Source organism: Rhinoraja longicauda, chromosome 15 (genome assembly GCF_053455715.1).
Source record: "Rhinoraja longicauda isolate Sanriku21f chromosome 15, sRhiLon1.1, whole genome shotgun sequence".
Lineage (NCBI taxonomy): Eukaryota > Metazoa > Chordata > Chondrichthyes > Rajiformes > Arhynchobatidae > Rhinoraja > Rhinoraja longicauda.
The window spans coordinates 18,441,109-18,454,999 of record NC_135967.1 but is presented as its reverse complement, the minus strand read 5'-3'; the positions used below and the strand labels follow the sequence as shown (position 1 = coordinate 18,454,999).

Below are 13,891 nucleotides of genomic sequence, written 5' to 3'. Positions count from 1 at the left end.
TCTCTCCAGAGATGCTGCCTGACCCGTTGAGTTACTCCAGCATTTTGTGAATAAATCGATTTGTACCAGCATCTGCAGTTATTTTCTTATACTATATTCCTCCGAGTGACTTGGGGATTTGTTGAGGTAAAACAATCCGTTATAGTGTGGATAGTTGCTGTTATAATTAAAATATAGTTGCATAATTGTGGACCCTTCGAAAAAGATTATTTCCCAATATAATTCTAAATGCTTCTGTCATTTGAACCCATCAGGACTGGGTGGGTGTCAGCTGCGTGCCGGCGCCTTTAAGGGAAGTGCCTGAAACTCCCCTTAAAGTGAATCACAAACTCTTGAGTCGAGGGAATAAAAGTCTCAGCTCCTCGATATTCAGAAAGTAGTTGTGATTCAACCTTTGCGATCAACGTTATTAAACGATGGCAGAGAAAAACAGCCCAAACCTCGAGGCGCAAGTCTTAGCTGCAAACGTGAGAATATTGATCTGTTAATCATCCTAAGAATTATTATTTTTTTGCCGCAGGGTTTGCTACTTTGTTGCTACCAAGCAGAAAAGTTATGTTGTCGCGCCGGTTATGCACGTTGCCAGTGTCGATCCCAGATTTTCTTTCCGCTTGATTACCCAGTAAAGTGAATGCAAGGTTTGTTTGTTTGTTTTTGCATCTTTAGTTCTTTGCAACGAAAGAGAAAGATAATCGTCTCGGGCGGTATTTGAAGGTCGGGATATTGGTGGCCCTGGTGGCAGTTCTGCTGATGTTCGCTGCGTTTGGCGTTCGCTACTACTGGAAACAGAGGGCGAGCAAGGTGAGTGAGCAAGGTGGCTGTCCACTCGCTCAAAGCTTAAGTCCCAACCCTGGGATCTCACTGTGCAATGACACCACTTAACCTGGAGATCCTCATCTATAAGATGTGCAGCTGTGAGAAGATTTTTAAATATAATTGTGGATGGATTCAGGCAGGTGCTGACAACGCATTTATGAAGTATAAGAAAATAACTGCAGGTGCTGGTACAAATCGATTTATTCACAAAATGCTGGAGTAACTCAGCAGGTCAGGCAGCAGTCTGAAGTCTGAAGAAGGGTCTCGACCCGAAACGTCACCCGTTCCTTCTCTCCCGAGATGCTGCCTGACCTGCTGAGTTACTCCAGCATTTTGTGAATAAAATGCATTTATGAAACCGGGAAAGTACACGTTGTTGATTTACAACACATAAAGTCATAAGATGGTATAAGAAAATAACTGCAGATGCTGGTACAAATCGATTTATTCACAAAATGCTGGAGTAACTCAGCAGTTAAGATGGTGTTGGTATGTGCCTTTTCTTTCGCCCAGGTGGCTGAAATTATATTCTAAAACTGTCCCATCCAAAAGCATGTTTCTTGCAAGCACAAGAGACGCGGTATTCTGGAATCTTAAGCAAAAAAAAACAAACTGTTGGAGGAACTGTTGAAAGGTTCCGACCCGAGACGCCGTGTCTTGCCTGACCCGCTGAGTTTCTCCGCCAGTTTTTGTTTGCAACAGGTTTCTTGTTATCTTGATAGAACATTTTCCCCCCGAGTGGTTGGAAATATCCAACACTAGAGTGCTTAGCCCTAAGGTGAGAGGGGGAAATTCTTTTTTACAGAGTGGTGGAGTCTTGAACACTTTGCCAAGGGTGGTGGTGGTGGTGGAGGCTGATACCAGAGCGGCGGTTAAGATGCTTTTAGATGGGCACATGGAAATGCAGGAAATTGAGGGGCATGGACCATGTACAGGCAGATAAGATCAGTTTAACTTGGCTCATGATTGGCCCAAACATTGTGGGCTGAAGCCGTACTGTTCTATGTTCTGCTTTGAGTTTCCATTGGCAGTGGTGGGAGGACAGGTTTTCTGTTAGAATTCCAGATATCAAAAGTCTGTAAGATCAGCCAACAAAAAAACAAAAACAAATGCTTGAACTCTGGAATAAAACCATAACATTTGCAGATACAAAGCAGGCCAGGCAGCATCTGTGGAAAGAGAAATAGCCGAAAGGATATCGACCCGAGAAGTCACCCATTTATTCTCTCCAGAGATGCTGCCTGTCCTGCTGAGTTACTTCAGCTTTTTGTCTCTCTCTAATATTTCAGTTCAGAGAAATTGAGAAATTACCAGTTGGTTATCCTATCATAGAGGATTAAAGCTGACACTTTTGATGGTCCAAAGCGATTTATTTTCAAACAAAAGAACTAGTAGTTTTAAAAAAATCAACTTCCATAAAACTTTGCACAACAAGTTACAATGAAGAGCAACCTAGCAAGAAGCAGACAAGTCTTTGTACTGGTATTAGTCAGGGATTTGTGGTCAGCAGAACTCTCCTGGTCTTTCTAATATAGCAGCATGCAACCATTTACACATGTCTGCAAGGGCAGGTGCAGCTTTAGCTTTAACACCTACAGATTAAAGCCCATCAGCGCCGGTCTCACTCAGTTGTGCATCGTGTAAACTTATAGCTAATGCTCAAGCCTCTGAATTGACCCCACAATCTTGTGGCAAAATGTTAACAACTGAGCCAAGAGGTTATTTTCCTAAAATTATTAAAAAATTGAGCAGGGTCAGCCTGGCAGATCTGATTTTTTTTGACCATTTGTTAATTTTGTCAGCACTCATTCCACATCCTTAGCTCCCTTGAGAAAGCGGTGGAAAGCCCATCCTCTTGCACCACTCATCACCGTTTAACAGAGCAGAATGACCCGCTAGGCAACTTCACAAGGAAGTTCAAAGTTAACAGCATTGATATGGGAATTATAGTCAGGTATAGACCACATTAGGCAAGGAAATAAAGTCTCCTTCCATAACTCGCTTTCCATTTTAAACCAGAGAGATGAATCTGCAGCAAGAGCAAGTTATCACCATTACTGACATTTTTTTTGTTTGCAGATAGAATTGGGAAAAAAATTCTCATGTTTAAAATTCTGTGGTGGGATTTCTGTTTATCTTTGTTATAATATTAATGTAGATCTGCTGTTACTAATCAGCCATAGCACCACCATTCTGAACACCACAAAGTCTTCCCTTCTGTAGACACATAAGACACACACCCAGGTCTGATCACCTGCCTCGACTGAGGGTGTCTTGTGATAAAAGGCCGAAACATCCAGTGACGTTGAGGTACACAACTGAAGATGTGTCTGAATGGTAGCAACATTACCTAGTGGTCACCCCCAAGAACAACACCAGTCAATTGTAGTGCAAACCTTAGGGATTGTAACATCTAGTCCTACTAATCAATTCTCTAAACATTGGTACACTGCTGCAAGAATTGCTGCCAATGGAGAAACATGTCTGAACTTCCATGATTTTTGGATTGACCCACAAACATGCAAAAGCCACAAGGCTGTGATCAAGCAGAGAAATTGTACATAGTACAGCTAAAACTGAGTACAAAAACTGAAGAATTGGGTCAGTGTGGGAATCTGGTGCTGAAGGGGAAAGTGTTTCTGCAACTGCCTCCATCTGGCTTGTGATAACTTAATTCAGAGAGCATTTACACTTTTAGCCATACTTGGTGGAAGTTCATGAGCTTTTGCAAAAAACTGTAACCAATCCAGACATAGTAGTAGACAAGTTAGCATTTAAGAGAAATAAGGTTATTGTTAAAAAGAAAATGGAAAATAGGATTCAATGTTGAATGCTCAGCAAATTGAACCCATGAATTGAGATTTGTTATGGATGGCCAGGCTCATGATACATTGCAGCTGCAACATGGGATCCCCAACAACTGTAAATGTCTGCATTTTGAAAAATTCAGCTCAAAGTTGTTGAGCCAGAACTTAAAGCAGACATTATGCTATATCAGGGATAGGAATACTGAACAGTTCATTTCACAAATCAGTCACAGCTTTGGGTTAAGGCAGTGATCAGGGACACAAGAATGTGACTGGAACTCAGACAGATGTGAGTTACTCAGGATGTAGTGATGAACAAGCTTCAATGCATGTGAAACTTGGAACCAGTAGAACTTTCATGCTCTATGTTGGTTTGGTGCTAGCAACCAGAGATGAATCGTGATTCGGGAAGTGTTTTCCATAAAGAAGAAATCCAAACACAACTTCCAGTTAACATTCCAGGAGGACGAAAACAGAGGGGAGTGTCAATCATTTTGGCACGGGGAGCAGGGAAAGGACGGAGAAAATACAAATCCCACTGAGTGGAGGAGGGAAAGGTTGGAGAGGACAACCATTTGAATGATCCTCTTCTGCCTGGAAGCCTGAAGTGTTTCTGGATTCATGCCAGTGGTATTCATGAGCACGCAGATGAACAGATACTGCTTATACCCTGATATTGTCAAACTATTTTCTATCATTTTTCCAGTGAGAACAAATGTTCTGCTCCACAGTAAAAAGGACAGTGGATACTGCAGCTTAACACAGAGCTTATTATATACTCCCTGCAGTGCACTCCTCTCATGCATTCTGTGCAAATTCTATACTTGCATTCTAGGCCTAGCAACCTTCAAACCTAACTGTTTGGCTACATTAAACTGCTTCTTGTAAGCATAGATCTACACCAAAAGAAATGGGCACTATCAGACTGATTGATAAAAAGGCTCTGGTACCTGGAGCCTAATCAACATTTGTTGCAATCTTAAACCCAAATATAATGAAGCTGGAATAAAGGTATAGAGGTATTCAAGTGACCAAAGTAAACGCAGCATGCCGTGTGATACCATGATGCAGTTATCAGGAATTCCTCATCCTCCAATTGTGCTGAGTTAGCTGAGCTTGGCAGAAATATAATTTCCTTCTGATAATCCGTCTTGGCGCTCTGGGTCTAGGGAAGGACAGGAAATGAGACAGCCATCTCCTCTGCTCCAAAAAAATCCCGTCTTCTGAGAGTGTGGTTTGGGGAGTCAAGGGTCAATAACATCACTCATCGTCACAGCATATTCACCAATCGAAAAATAAACACAAATCTCCACTTCAATTTAAAAGAACTTCACCAACTGTGGCTTCATCAACTGTGGCTTCACCAACTGTGGCTTCACCAACTGTGGCTTCACCAACTGTGGCTTCACCAACTGTGGCTTCACCAACTGTGGCTTCACCAACTGTGGCTTCATCAACTGTGTCTTCATCAACTGTGGCTTCATCAACTGTGGCTTCACCAACTGTGGCTTCACCAACTGTGGCTTCACCAACTGTGGCTTCATCAACTGTGGCTTCACCTACTGGTGTGTGAATCTCACCCATCAACAAATAGTCAGCTGGATGCGTTGTTCTGCTGCATAGGCTGCACTTGTGACACTGCATCCTGTGGGGAGACTTGCATCTGGACCCAAAGAGCCTCGTTGCCTTGAGAAGTTGCTCGGCTCAGCCGGACCTTCTGCACTTCAATAACTTTAAATTGCTCTGCCCTTGCACTCATGCTAAGGTCTAAATGTCTGAAACTCCCTTCCTCAGCCTCTCCCTTGCTCCTTCTGTAAACCTACCTTTTTCACCAAGTAAAGTGCTGGAGTAACTCAAGCTGGTCAGGCAGCAGCTGAGGAGAACATGGAGAGATGACACTTTGGGTTGGCATCATTCTTCAGACTGATTGTGGTGGGTTGGTGGGTTAGGAGGAGGGGGAGGAAAGCTGAAAGAGAGGAGGAAGAGGATAAAGCCTGACAGTAGGTGAGGGGCAGATGGTCATCTCTGATGGGCAGATAATTGAACAAAGGGCAGAGATAAAAAGACAGAAGGTGGGAAGGGGAGAAATAGGTGCGTAACTATTCACCTATTTCTCTATTCAGATGCTGGTTTACAAAAAAATGACAAAGCAAAAGTGGAATATGTGGTGCTGATCCTCCAGTTTACATGTGACCTCACTCTGGCAATGGAGGAGGCTCGGAACAGTAGGCTATGGCAGGGCTACTGGATCTCTCTGTTGCTAACCATTTTCTTTCTACTCTTTCACCGACTGCTCTCCTTGTATTCCCTGAAGTGTATAATTAGGGTGGCACAGTGGTGCAGCCGGTAGAGCTGCTGCTGCACAGCACTTAGACCGAGGCTCCATCCTGACCTTGGATGCTGTCTGTGTGGAGTTTGCATGTTCTTCCTGTGACCGTGTGGGTTTCCTCTGGGAGCTCCGGTCTCTGCCCACATCCTGAAGGAGCGTGGGCTTATGTTAATTGGCCTCTGTAAATTGCCCCTAATGTGTAGGGAGTGAATGCAAAAGTATGATAACATAAAATTAGTGTGAATGGGTGATCGATGGTCAGCATGGACTCAGTGGGCCATAGGGCCTGTTTCCATGCTGTATCTCTAAACTAAACTGCCGTCTGAAGGACCGTGATATGGTGTATTACTTCATCCACTCCATTCCTCTCTCTGGCAAGAGTCTGAAATGACACCTGACTGCAACCTTGATTTCAAGTTTGTGCATCGAGAATATGAGCATTGGGACATCACCACACCATTACCAAGCCTATATTTAGTGCTGTAACATGAACCAGTTTAGCCTCTGTCCAAGGTCAGTGGCTGCCAAAACCCTCCGCACATTCCTACAATGTCCTCATAGTCGATTGCTTTGTTCTACATTATGCAACACTGAGATTGTCCAAAACTGCCTCGTATGCATTACTGTCAAAGTACAAGAGATAGTGTGTAAAGAAGACATATGGCTTCTTTGCCTTCATCAGTCAGAACTTTGACCAGCAAAGCATGTAGCAAATTTATGAAACTTTGGTTAAGCCACTGTGATCATGCCAGGTTTGGCAGTGACCATATCAACACTCAAGGTAGGGTGAACGCACATGATTTACTCTAATCACAGTGGCAAGAACATCTAGGAATGCATAGAGCTGCTGTCCCTCACTCACAGAGCACATGTGCAATGATGTTGTCAATCTCAGGCTTGTCCCAACAGCTTAGTAAAGGAGGAGGTGTTTAAAGGAGGAGGTGTAGCGATCTCAGGCTTCTTCCTGCAGTTCACACTTGCCTCAAGAGGAGGTGCTGATGATACAGGTTTCTTCCTGGCAGCTCAGCTTTGGTCTTGAAGAGGTGACACTGGCAGTCTCTGGATTATCTTGGCAGCCAGGATTTGTGTATGTGTGACTGGAGTCCCTCAGTGTCGGTGAGCAGGAAGAGGCTCTGGCATCTCAGCCTTACCCCAGTCATTCAGCCTTAGCTTCAGGTACAAGCATTGGCTGTATGGGGTTTATTTCCCAGCAGTCTGGTCTTGACCAGACAGTGGCACTGGTGGTCTCAGGTTTTGTCCCAGTGGTTCAGTCTTCCTCAAATCTGCAACAGGGGAACACAGCTAGCAGGGAGACGCCCCACTTCATCTCCCTTACTCTCCTCTTTCATCCACTTTTGTTTCTGTTTCTGTTTCTTTTTCTCTCATTCTCTCCATTCTTCCCTCTGGCTAGAATGCCTGTATTTTATGGGGAGCAGGCTGACAGGGTTCAACTGACCAACCAATCAGCTAAATCGCCCTAGCTGTTACCAATAATGCTCGGAATTGGTCTCCTGATCAGCCAGCCAATGTTAAAAGGATCAGAGTGACATCCAAGGGAAAGGGTATTGTCACACTGCACTTTGAGTACTGTGTGTAGTTCTGGTCTCCCCTTTTTGCTAGATGGATATAAAGGTTTGGAGAGGCCGCAGAAGAGTTTTATCAGTATGCCACCTGGACTAGATGGTATTGGCTATCTTGAGAGGTTGGATTAAATTTGATTGTTTTCATTGGAGCATAGGAGGTTGGGGGAGATCTGATAAAAAAATATATGCAATTATGAGAGGCATAGATATGGTAGAGAGGTAGAACTTTTTTCTTGGAGTGGAAATGTCAAAGACTCGAGGGCATAGTTGTAAAGATCAGAAGTGATATGAATAGAATTAGGCCATTTGGCCCATCAAGTCTACGCCATTCAATCATGGCTGATCTATCTCTCCTTCCCAACCCCATTAACCTGCCTTCTCCCCATAACCCCTGACACCCAAAGGTGAAGAGGGAAAAAGTGTAAAGGAGATAGGCATAGATGGTTGGGCTCCTGGAACATGCTGCCAGGAGTGGTGGTGGAAGCAGCAGATACAGCAATGGCAGTTAGATAGGCGCTTGGATATGCAAGGAATAGAGGGATATGGATAACATGCACACAGAGGAATTTAACTTGGTACCGTGTCCGGTAGACACATCGTGGGTCATAGAGCCTGTTCCTGTGCTGTACTGTTCCTTGATCGATGTATTCTAAGGATATATTCTCCATCTCTCAATCTACCTGAAAGTGGACTTTGCAATTTCTTTATCTGAACTTTCTCAAAAGTTGCTACGCTGTATTTGTTTCCTTATGCTTCTTGCACTCATGTTGCACACAGGTTTAGAAAGTTTGGAGGGATATGAGCAAAATAAAAGTAAATGGGTCAATCTCAGATGGGGTACCTTGGTCAGCGTGGATGGGTTGGGCCCAAGGATCTGTATGACTCCATGACTGTATGTATGGTTTGATTGTTATCATTAATGGTTTGATTCACGTCTATAGCATGCAAAACAAAGGTTTTCACTGTACATATGACAAAAACAAGCCAATACCAATACAACTGAAGATTGCAGGGCGGGGAGGGGCTGAACCTTTCTTGAGCAAATTAGAATTTCCACGCCATTTTTATTTCAAACAAGTCAAATTCATGAAAGACATGCTGCTTACACATGTACGCATGATTGGTGTTCAAAGGAAATTAAAAGTAATCTGGACAACCAGAATGGTAGCAGCAGCTTTGGTCATACGGGGTGTCATCAGGAGGGGAAACAATAACTTAAATTTCTGACAGGTGGTATTGTCTACTTTCTGGTCATTACACTGCACTAGCCCGTACCTGCCTACCTTCAGCTCTGTTGTTGGGCATCATTTTCCATTTCTCATCATCATCGCTTTCACCTTTGCCACTGAGACATTGAACCAGAAAATCGCTGTACGATACTCAACCATTCCCCAAGATTGTCATGTAGCAGGTCACACAATGAATAATGTTAAATAGAAATGAATGAGCTATATTTATTGTAATATTATTATCAGTATGACTGCCAACTAATAAGATTGGGACATGGAGCGTTTCAATAAGGCTGTGCCTGGAAATCATGCCACAGGCAAGATTTTATGAGGGTGTCTGATGATATAATGTTTCTACTAATGAGAGAGCTATAAATTATGCATGCTCTATCAGAGTTCTCTGTGCACAAGTGCTGCCATAGTTTTCTCACAGGTTTTGTGATATTGAGCTGTAAAATGGATCACTCACGGTAATAAACTTGCCTTTTGGAGCTTGAATCCAGGTGCATCATCAGTGCTTTTTGGGGGGAAATTGTGCATTATATTTCACTTGGTGTTATCAAGAGCAGGAAGTGAAATATTTGTTTCCCCTTTGCTGCCAGAGTCCAGCATCACTTCCTCATCAATATCTACTATTCAATCAACATCAGTAAGACTAAGATATATGAAAAAAAAGATAAAAATTGATCTCTCATAACTTTGTAACTGGTTGAATCTGTGTGCTGTATGCAAGTTGACTGCTTGTTTTGATATGTTCCAATACTGACACCAGCTGAAATACTTATTTGACTTGCCTTCATTTCCTTCATAATTAAAACAGTTTTAAAAGAACAAAATCTTTGTGTTCACATAACATCAAATAAAATGAATACATTAATAGTCCTGCTAATTTACAACCAAAATCAAGATGTGCAGCACTCAAAAGTACTGATTCATTGTCTTCTGTGTTGAGAAATAACTGTTGAATTAAACATTAAAACGTTTGTAACCAGTAGCTAATTCATTTTGAATGACCTATTCAAAAAAATAACATTTTGGTTTGACTTTGCATTGTGCTAGAAATTTAGCATCGTACAGAACGTGGAAAGCAACACAGCACTTAAGAAACCTTAGCTCGCTTGTACTACGCACTATAAAACAGGATGTGGGACAATTAACATGCCATTTTGTTCTGACACATTTGATTTCCCTACATGACTTATGTAAGTTTAATACCACCCAAGGGCAGTTTAACTATTATAAAGCATTCCAACTGTTCATGCAATCAATTGCTGCCATTACAGCAATGTGGAAAGCTAAGGAATTAGGTGATGAGCAAAGATCTTAAGAATCTACTGTAATTATTGCATGTAGTAATTATTACTCGGAGCTGATTATTTGTGAAGCTGGATTCATCAATGGTTAAGTCATCTTGTCACAGGGTGAAACAGAAATAAGGGTGTGATTCAGTGCTATGTTCTTTCCTTGTCCAGTTGCGGCTCGTGTTCACAAGAAACTAATCTTGAGCAAAAAAACAAAGAGCTGACGGAATTTGTCGGGTCAGCTGGTCTGAACAAAGATCTCAACCCAAGACGTCATCTGTTCATTCCCCCTCCAGATGCTGCCTGACCTACTGAGTTTCTCCAGCACTTTGTTTTTTTGCATCAGTTTATAGACAATACGTGCAGGAGTAGGCCATTCGGCCCTTCGAGCCAGCACCACCATTCAATGTGATCATGGCTGATCATTCTCAATCAATTCATTTGCCCCGTGAAGCAGCTTAGAAACATTACAAAAGGAAACAGAGATAATATTAAACTGCAGTTTGGCACCACCACCTCTTACAATGGTCACCAGAGCCACATTCAGGGGGTAGAAAGTCATATCACAAACCTCCTTGTTACTCTAATTAAAGTGGAGGGCTCCATTTAAATTGGCATGATGATTTAATGAAGTCTGTGCCCTCAAGGTACTGGAGAGCACAATATGTCATGTGCCAGAAAGCTCCTTCTCCACACTGAGGAATTCGAAATTGGGTTATATCTAAGCTTTACATTTTTGCCCAAGGTAAATTCATAGGTTTAAAAATGCCAAAGGCTAAATTCTGACAGTGCATCTCCAGCCGAGAGCAGAATCTTAATTTTTCACCTAAATATTAAAAGCAATATAGACACTGCCGAGATTATAGATTCGTCTTACTCTCATTAGACCCTTGCTCAACAGGCCAGCCTTGCACCAGATTCAACACTTTGATCTTTCAAAATAAATGGTCAGTGAAATGTGCAGAGTTCAGGCCCAAACCTGTATCCATGGGTCATCTAATAATCTGCAAGCATGGACCATACTAACAGTGCAGGATACCAAAACCATCAGGACAAATATAGTTTTAAAAAAACATTAAAAGAGGGAAATGGAGAAGACAGGCAAGATAAAATGGAACAAGCCACAAAAAGGCCAAATTGTTTCTGCAGATGTGCAGAATTTGTGACAAGCATGAAATGAAATATTTTGTGCTGTGCCTGTAAAATGAATTACATTTTCTTTTTGAATTCTTGTAGCGCAATTACATTCCTGAATGAGTCATGGGGCTCATTTATACCTGCTAGCACTCAAATGATTCTAACCCTGGTCTTCTGTTGCTAGGTGATCAATCAGATGTCCCCCTTATCTGTCACAGGCTTCATTTGGAAATATTTCTGAGGATTAAATGATATAGCCAAACCAAAGTAAAGGAATCACTAACTTCTTTCTTGTGCCAATACTCTGTATAGATCTTTAAGAGAAAAGCCTGTCTAAAGGTTTCTAGGCAAAGACAATTGTGAATTGATTTTCAATGCGACGAAAGCCTGTTAATTAAATTCTGCTGAATCTTTAGCCTGGTGTATTTTAGTGAGATAGAGTTGAATATTGTGTTATAGAATCAACACAACACTAATTCTGGGTTTATCAGGTTTCACTAGATGGTTTACACCATGGATATGTAGTGAGCTGAGAGGGTAGAATTTCCTCATCTCCACAAACTTTGCCGTCAAATGCCATACAATTTCATATCATAAGGCATAAGATTTGCCTCAAGCAAAACAACATTTAGTTTCTCAGAGTGGGGGGGGGGTTCCTTGGTGCTATGAATTTCAGCAGCATTTTGCAGGATGTCCCTGGGAACGGACTATCCTCACGTTTTATTTTTGGAGGATTAAGCAATGAGTTATGTTAGGTGTTTAATATATCTCTCAGAGACATGTGTAAAAACACTGGGGTAGATTTCCAACTAGTCTCTCTCTGATTGTTATCAACATCTCCAAGCAATCACATTTAACCAAATTCATTTCCAAGCTACATTTTTAACCCTTGCACACACTAATTACTTAATATGCATCATTACATTTAACTTCTGACACTCACCTGGGATATTACCCGTACACTTGTGAATTGGTCGTACTCATGCCAAGGGTTTTCCTGCCTCCAACTGCCGGACGTGGTGGGCTACTTTTTCCTTGCGATGGTCGATCTTTGGACTTGTCGTTCCCGATGTCATTGACGATTATTCTTTCATGCAATTTCTTCCAAAACTTCCCTGGTCCCTCACCCATCCCTAGTTCTGCAGTTCCACTGCAGGTTCATTTACACGCTTGCTTTTCAACTTCCTTCACCCATCACCAGTTCATGGTATTGCTTCTTTTGAGCTATCGAACAGGGAGACACCATTTATTTCCCTTACAATGACTCAGCTACTGGACAAGAGGACCGCATCTGTTTCCTTTCTACGGCACCCGATTGCTTAGCCACTTATACAAACCTGAGAAGTCAACAAATATATATCCTCTCCATTGTCCATGTCCTTGACCCCAAGATAGAACCTCATTTCAACCAGCCCTTTGGCAGAGAGAGAGCTCTGCTCCTGAGCCTGGTGGGATACTTTGAATCTCGTCTCCAGCAATGCCATCAGCAGTGCGTCAGTGAGTGATGGATAAAACTCCGACAACAGAATATCTACGGCTATCATTTTTTCCTGGAACAATTTGACAAACAGAAAATATGTTTGCTTTCAATCAAGCCTGAACTATTGCCCAAGGCTTTGTAGTGATGTGTGTGTGAAAGAGTGATGTTGGCTCACGCATGGCCTTGAATAAATCTACCCTCAAAAATCTATGGCAAGACCTTCCACTTCAGTAACTCTTCAGCGTCACTTTAAAGAAGATCTCGGGCATTCAGCAACACTGGATACATAGCCAATTGTATTAAAGAGTTTCAAGGCACAACTAAACAAACAAATACTAGCCTAAAATTTCTGTGCATCCTACTGTATGTGCTACAAAGTCACTGCATAGGATGCCAACAACTGTGACAGTTGTGAGCCCCTGGCCTAAGGTTATAAGCAGTGCATGATTTCCTTTGCACTCACTATAGTTATTGGCCAAGGGCCTGGAGGGGTGGCAATGATAATGATTATGCTAATGATTATTGGTTGCAAATTCCAAAGAGTAAAGGTTAACTTTGTCTATGAGTGTATAAGAGATGATAGTGAGGCCAAAGCAGCCTGGATTACATCCTTCCCAACTTTTGTTTCAATTAACATCAACAGAAATAAAAGTTTTGTGGAAGTAAAAAATGATTGCAATGAGGAGCCACCTATTCATTAATAAAGCTTGAAATTTAAGTATCAGAGCAGAAAGGAATCGATGCCTTATATGTTGCGAGCTACACATCACTGCAATGCACATGGATCAATATTATGGTTACCAACTAGTTTCAACAGAGTTCATGCCATTTGGCATACACGAGAAGAATATGTTTCTGTGACTACCCAAAAAAGCTAGACAATAGATTCAAATAATTGTTTGTGAGACTTTTGCTGGACATCTCCTGCTAAATAAAATAATTCCAGTATCCCTACTCATGCACTCAACCAAGTTTTAATCCAGGTTAGTCATTTATCTTCAACTCAGCGAGTAACTTTAATAATACCATCATGGATTAGGCTAACGGACTTTATAATTCCTTGGTGTTCTTCTCAGAGCAGAGAGGAATGCACAATTTTCCAATTTAATGGAATGTTTCCTGAACAAGGAAAACATTGGAAGAATCTAAATGAGGGACTTTGCAATGTTTTGATTCATTTGCTCCAGAGATGAAGGGTGAAAAATCCAA

General features: G+C 41.9%; 1 protein-coding gene across 1 annotated transcript in view; it reads left to right on the top strand.

The window, feature by feature from the left end:
• The first annotated feature begins 372 nt into the window (after window positions 1–372).
• The window catches only part of tnmd (tenomodulin), a 125,663-nt gene continuing 112,144 nt past the window's right edge, over window positions 373–13,891 (top strand). The window contains exons 1-2 of the mRNA XM_078411937.1: window positions 373–467; window positions 667–801. Coding sequence (XP_078268063.1) covers window positions 417–467; window positions 667–801 — 186 coding nt within the window. The 5' untranslated portion in view covers window positions 373–416. The remainder of the gene's footprint in view (window positions 468–666; window positions 802–13,891) is intronic.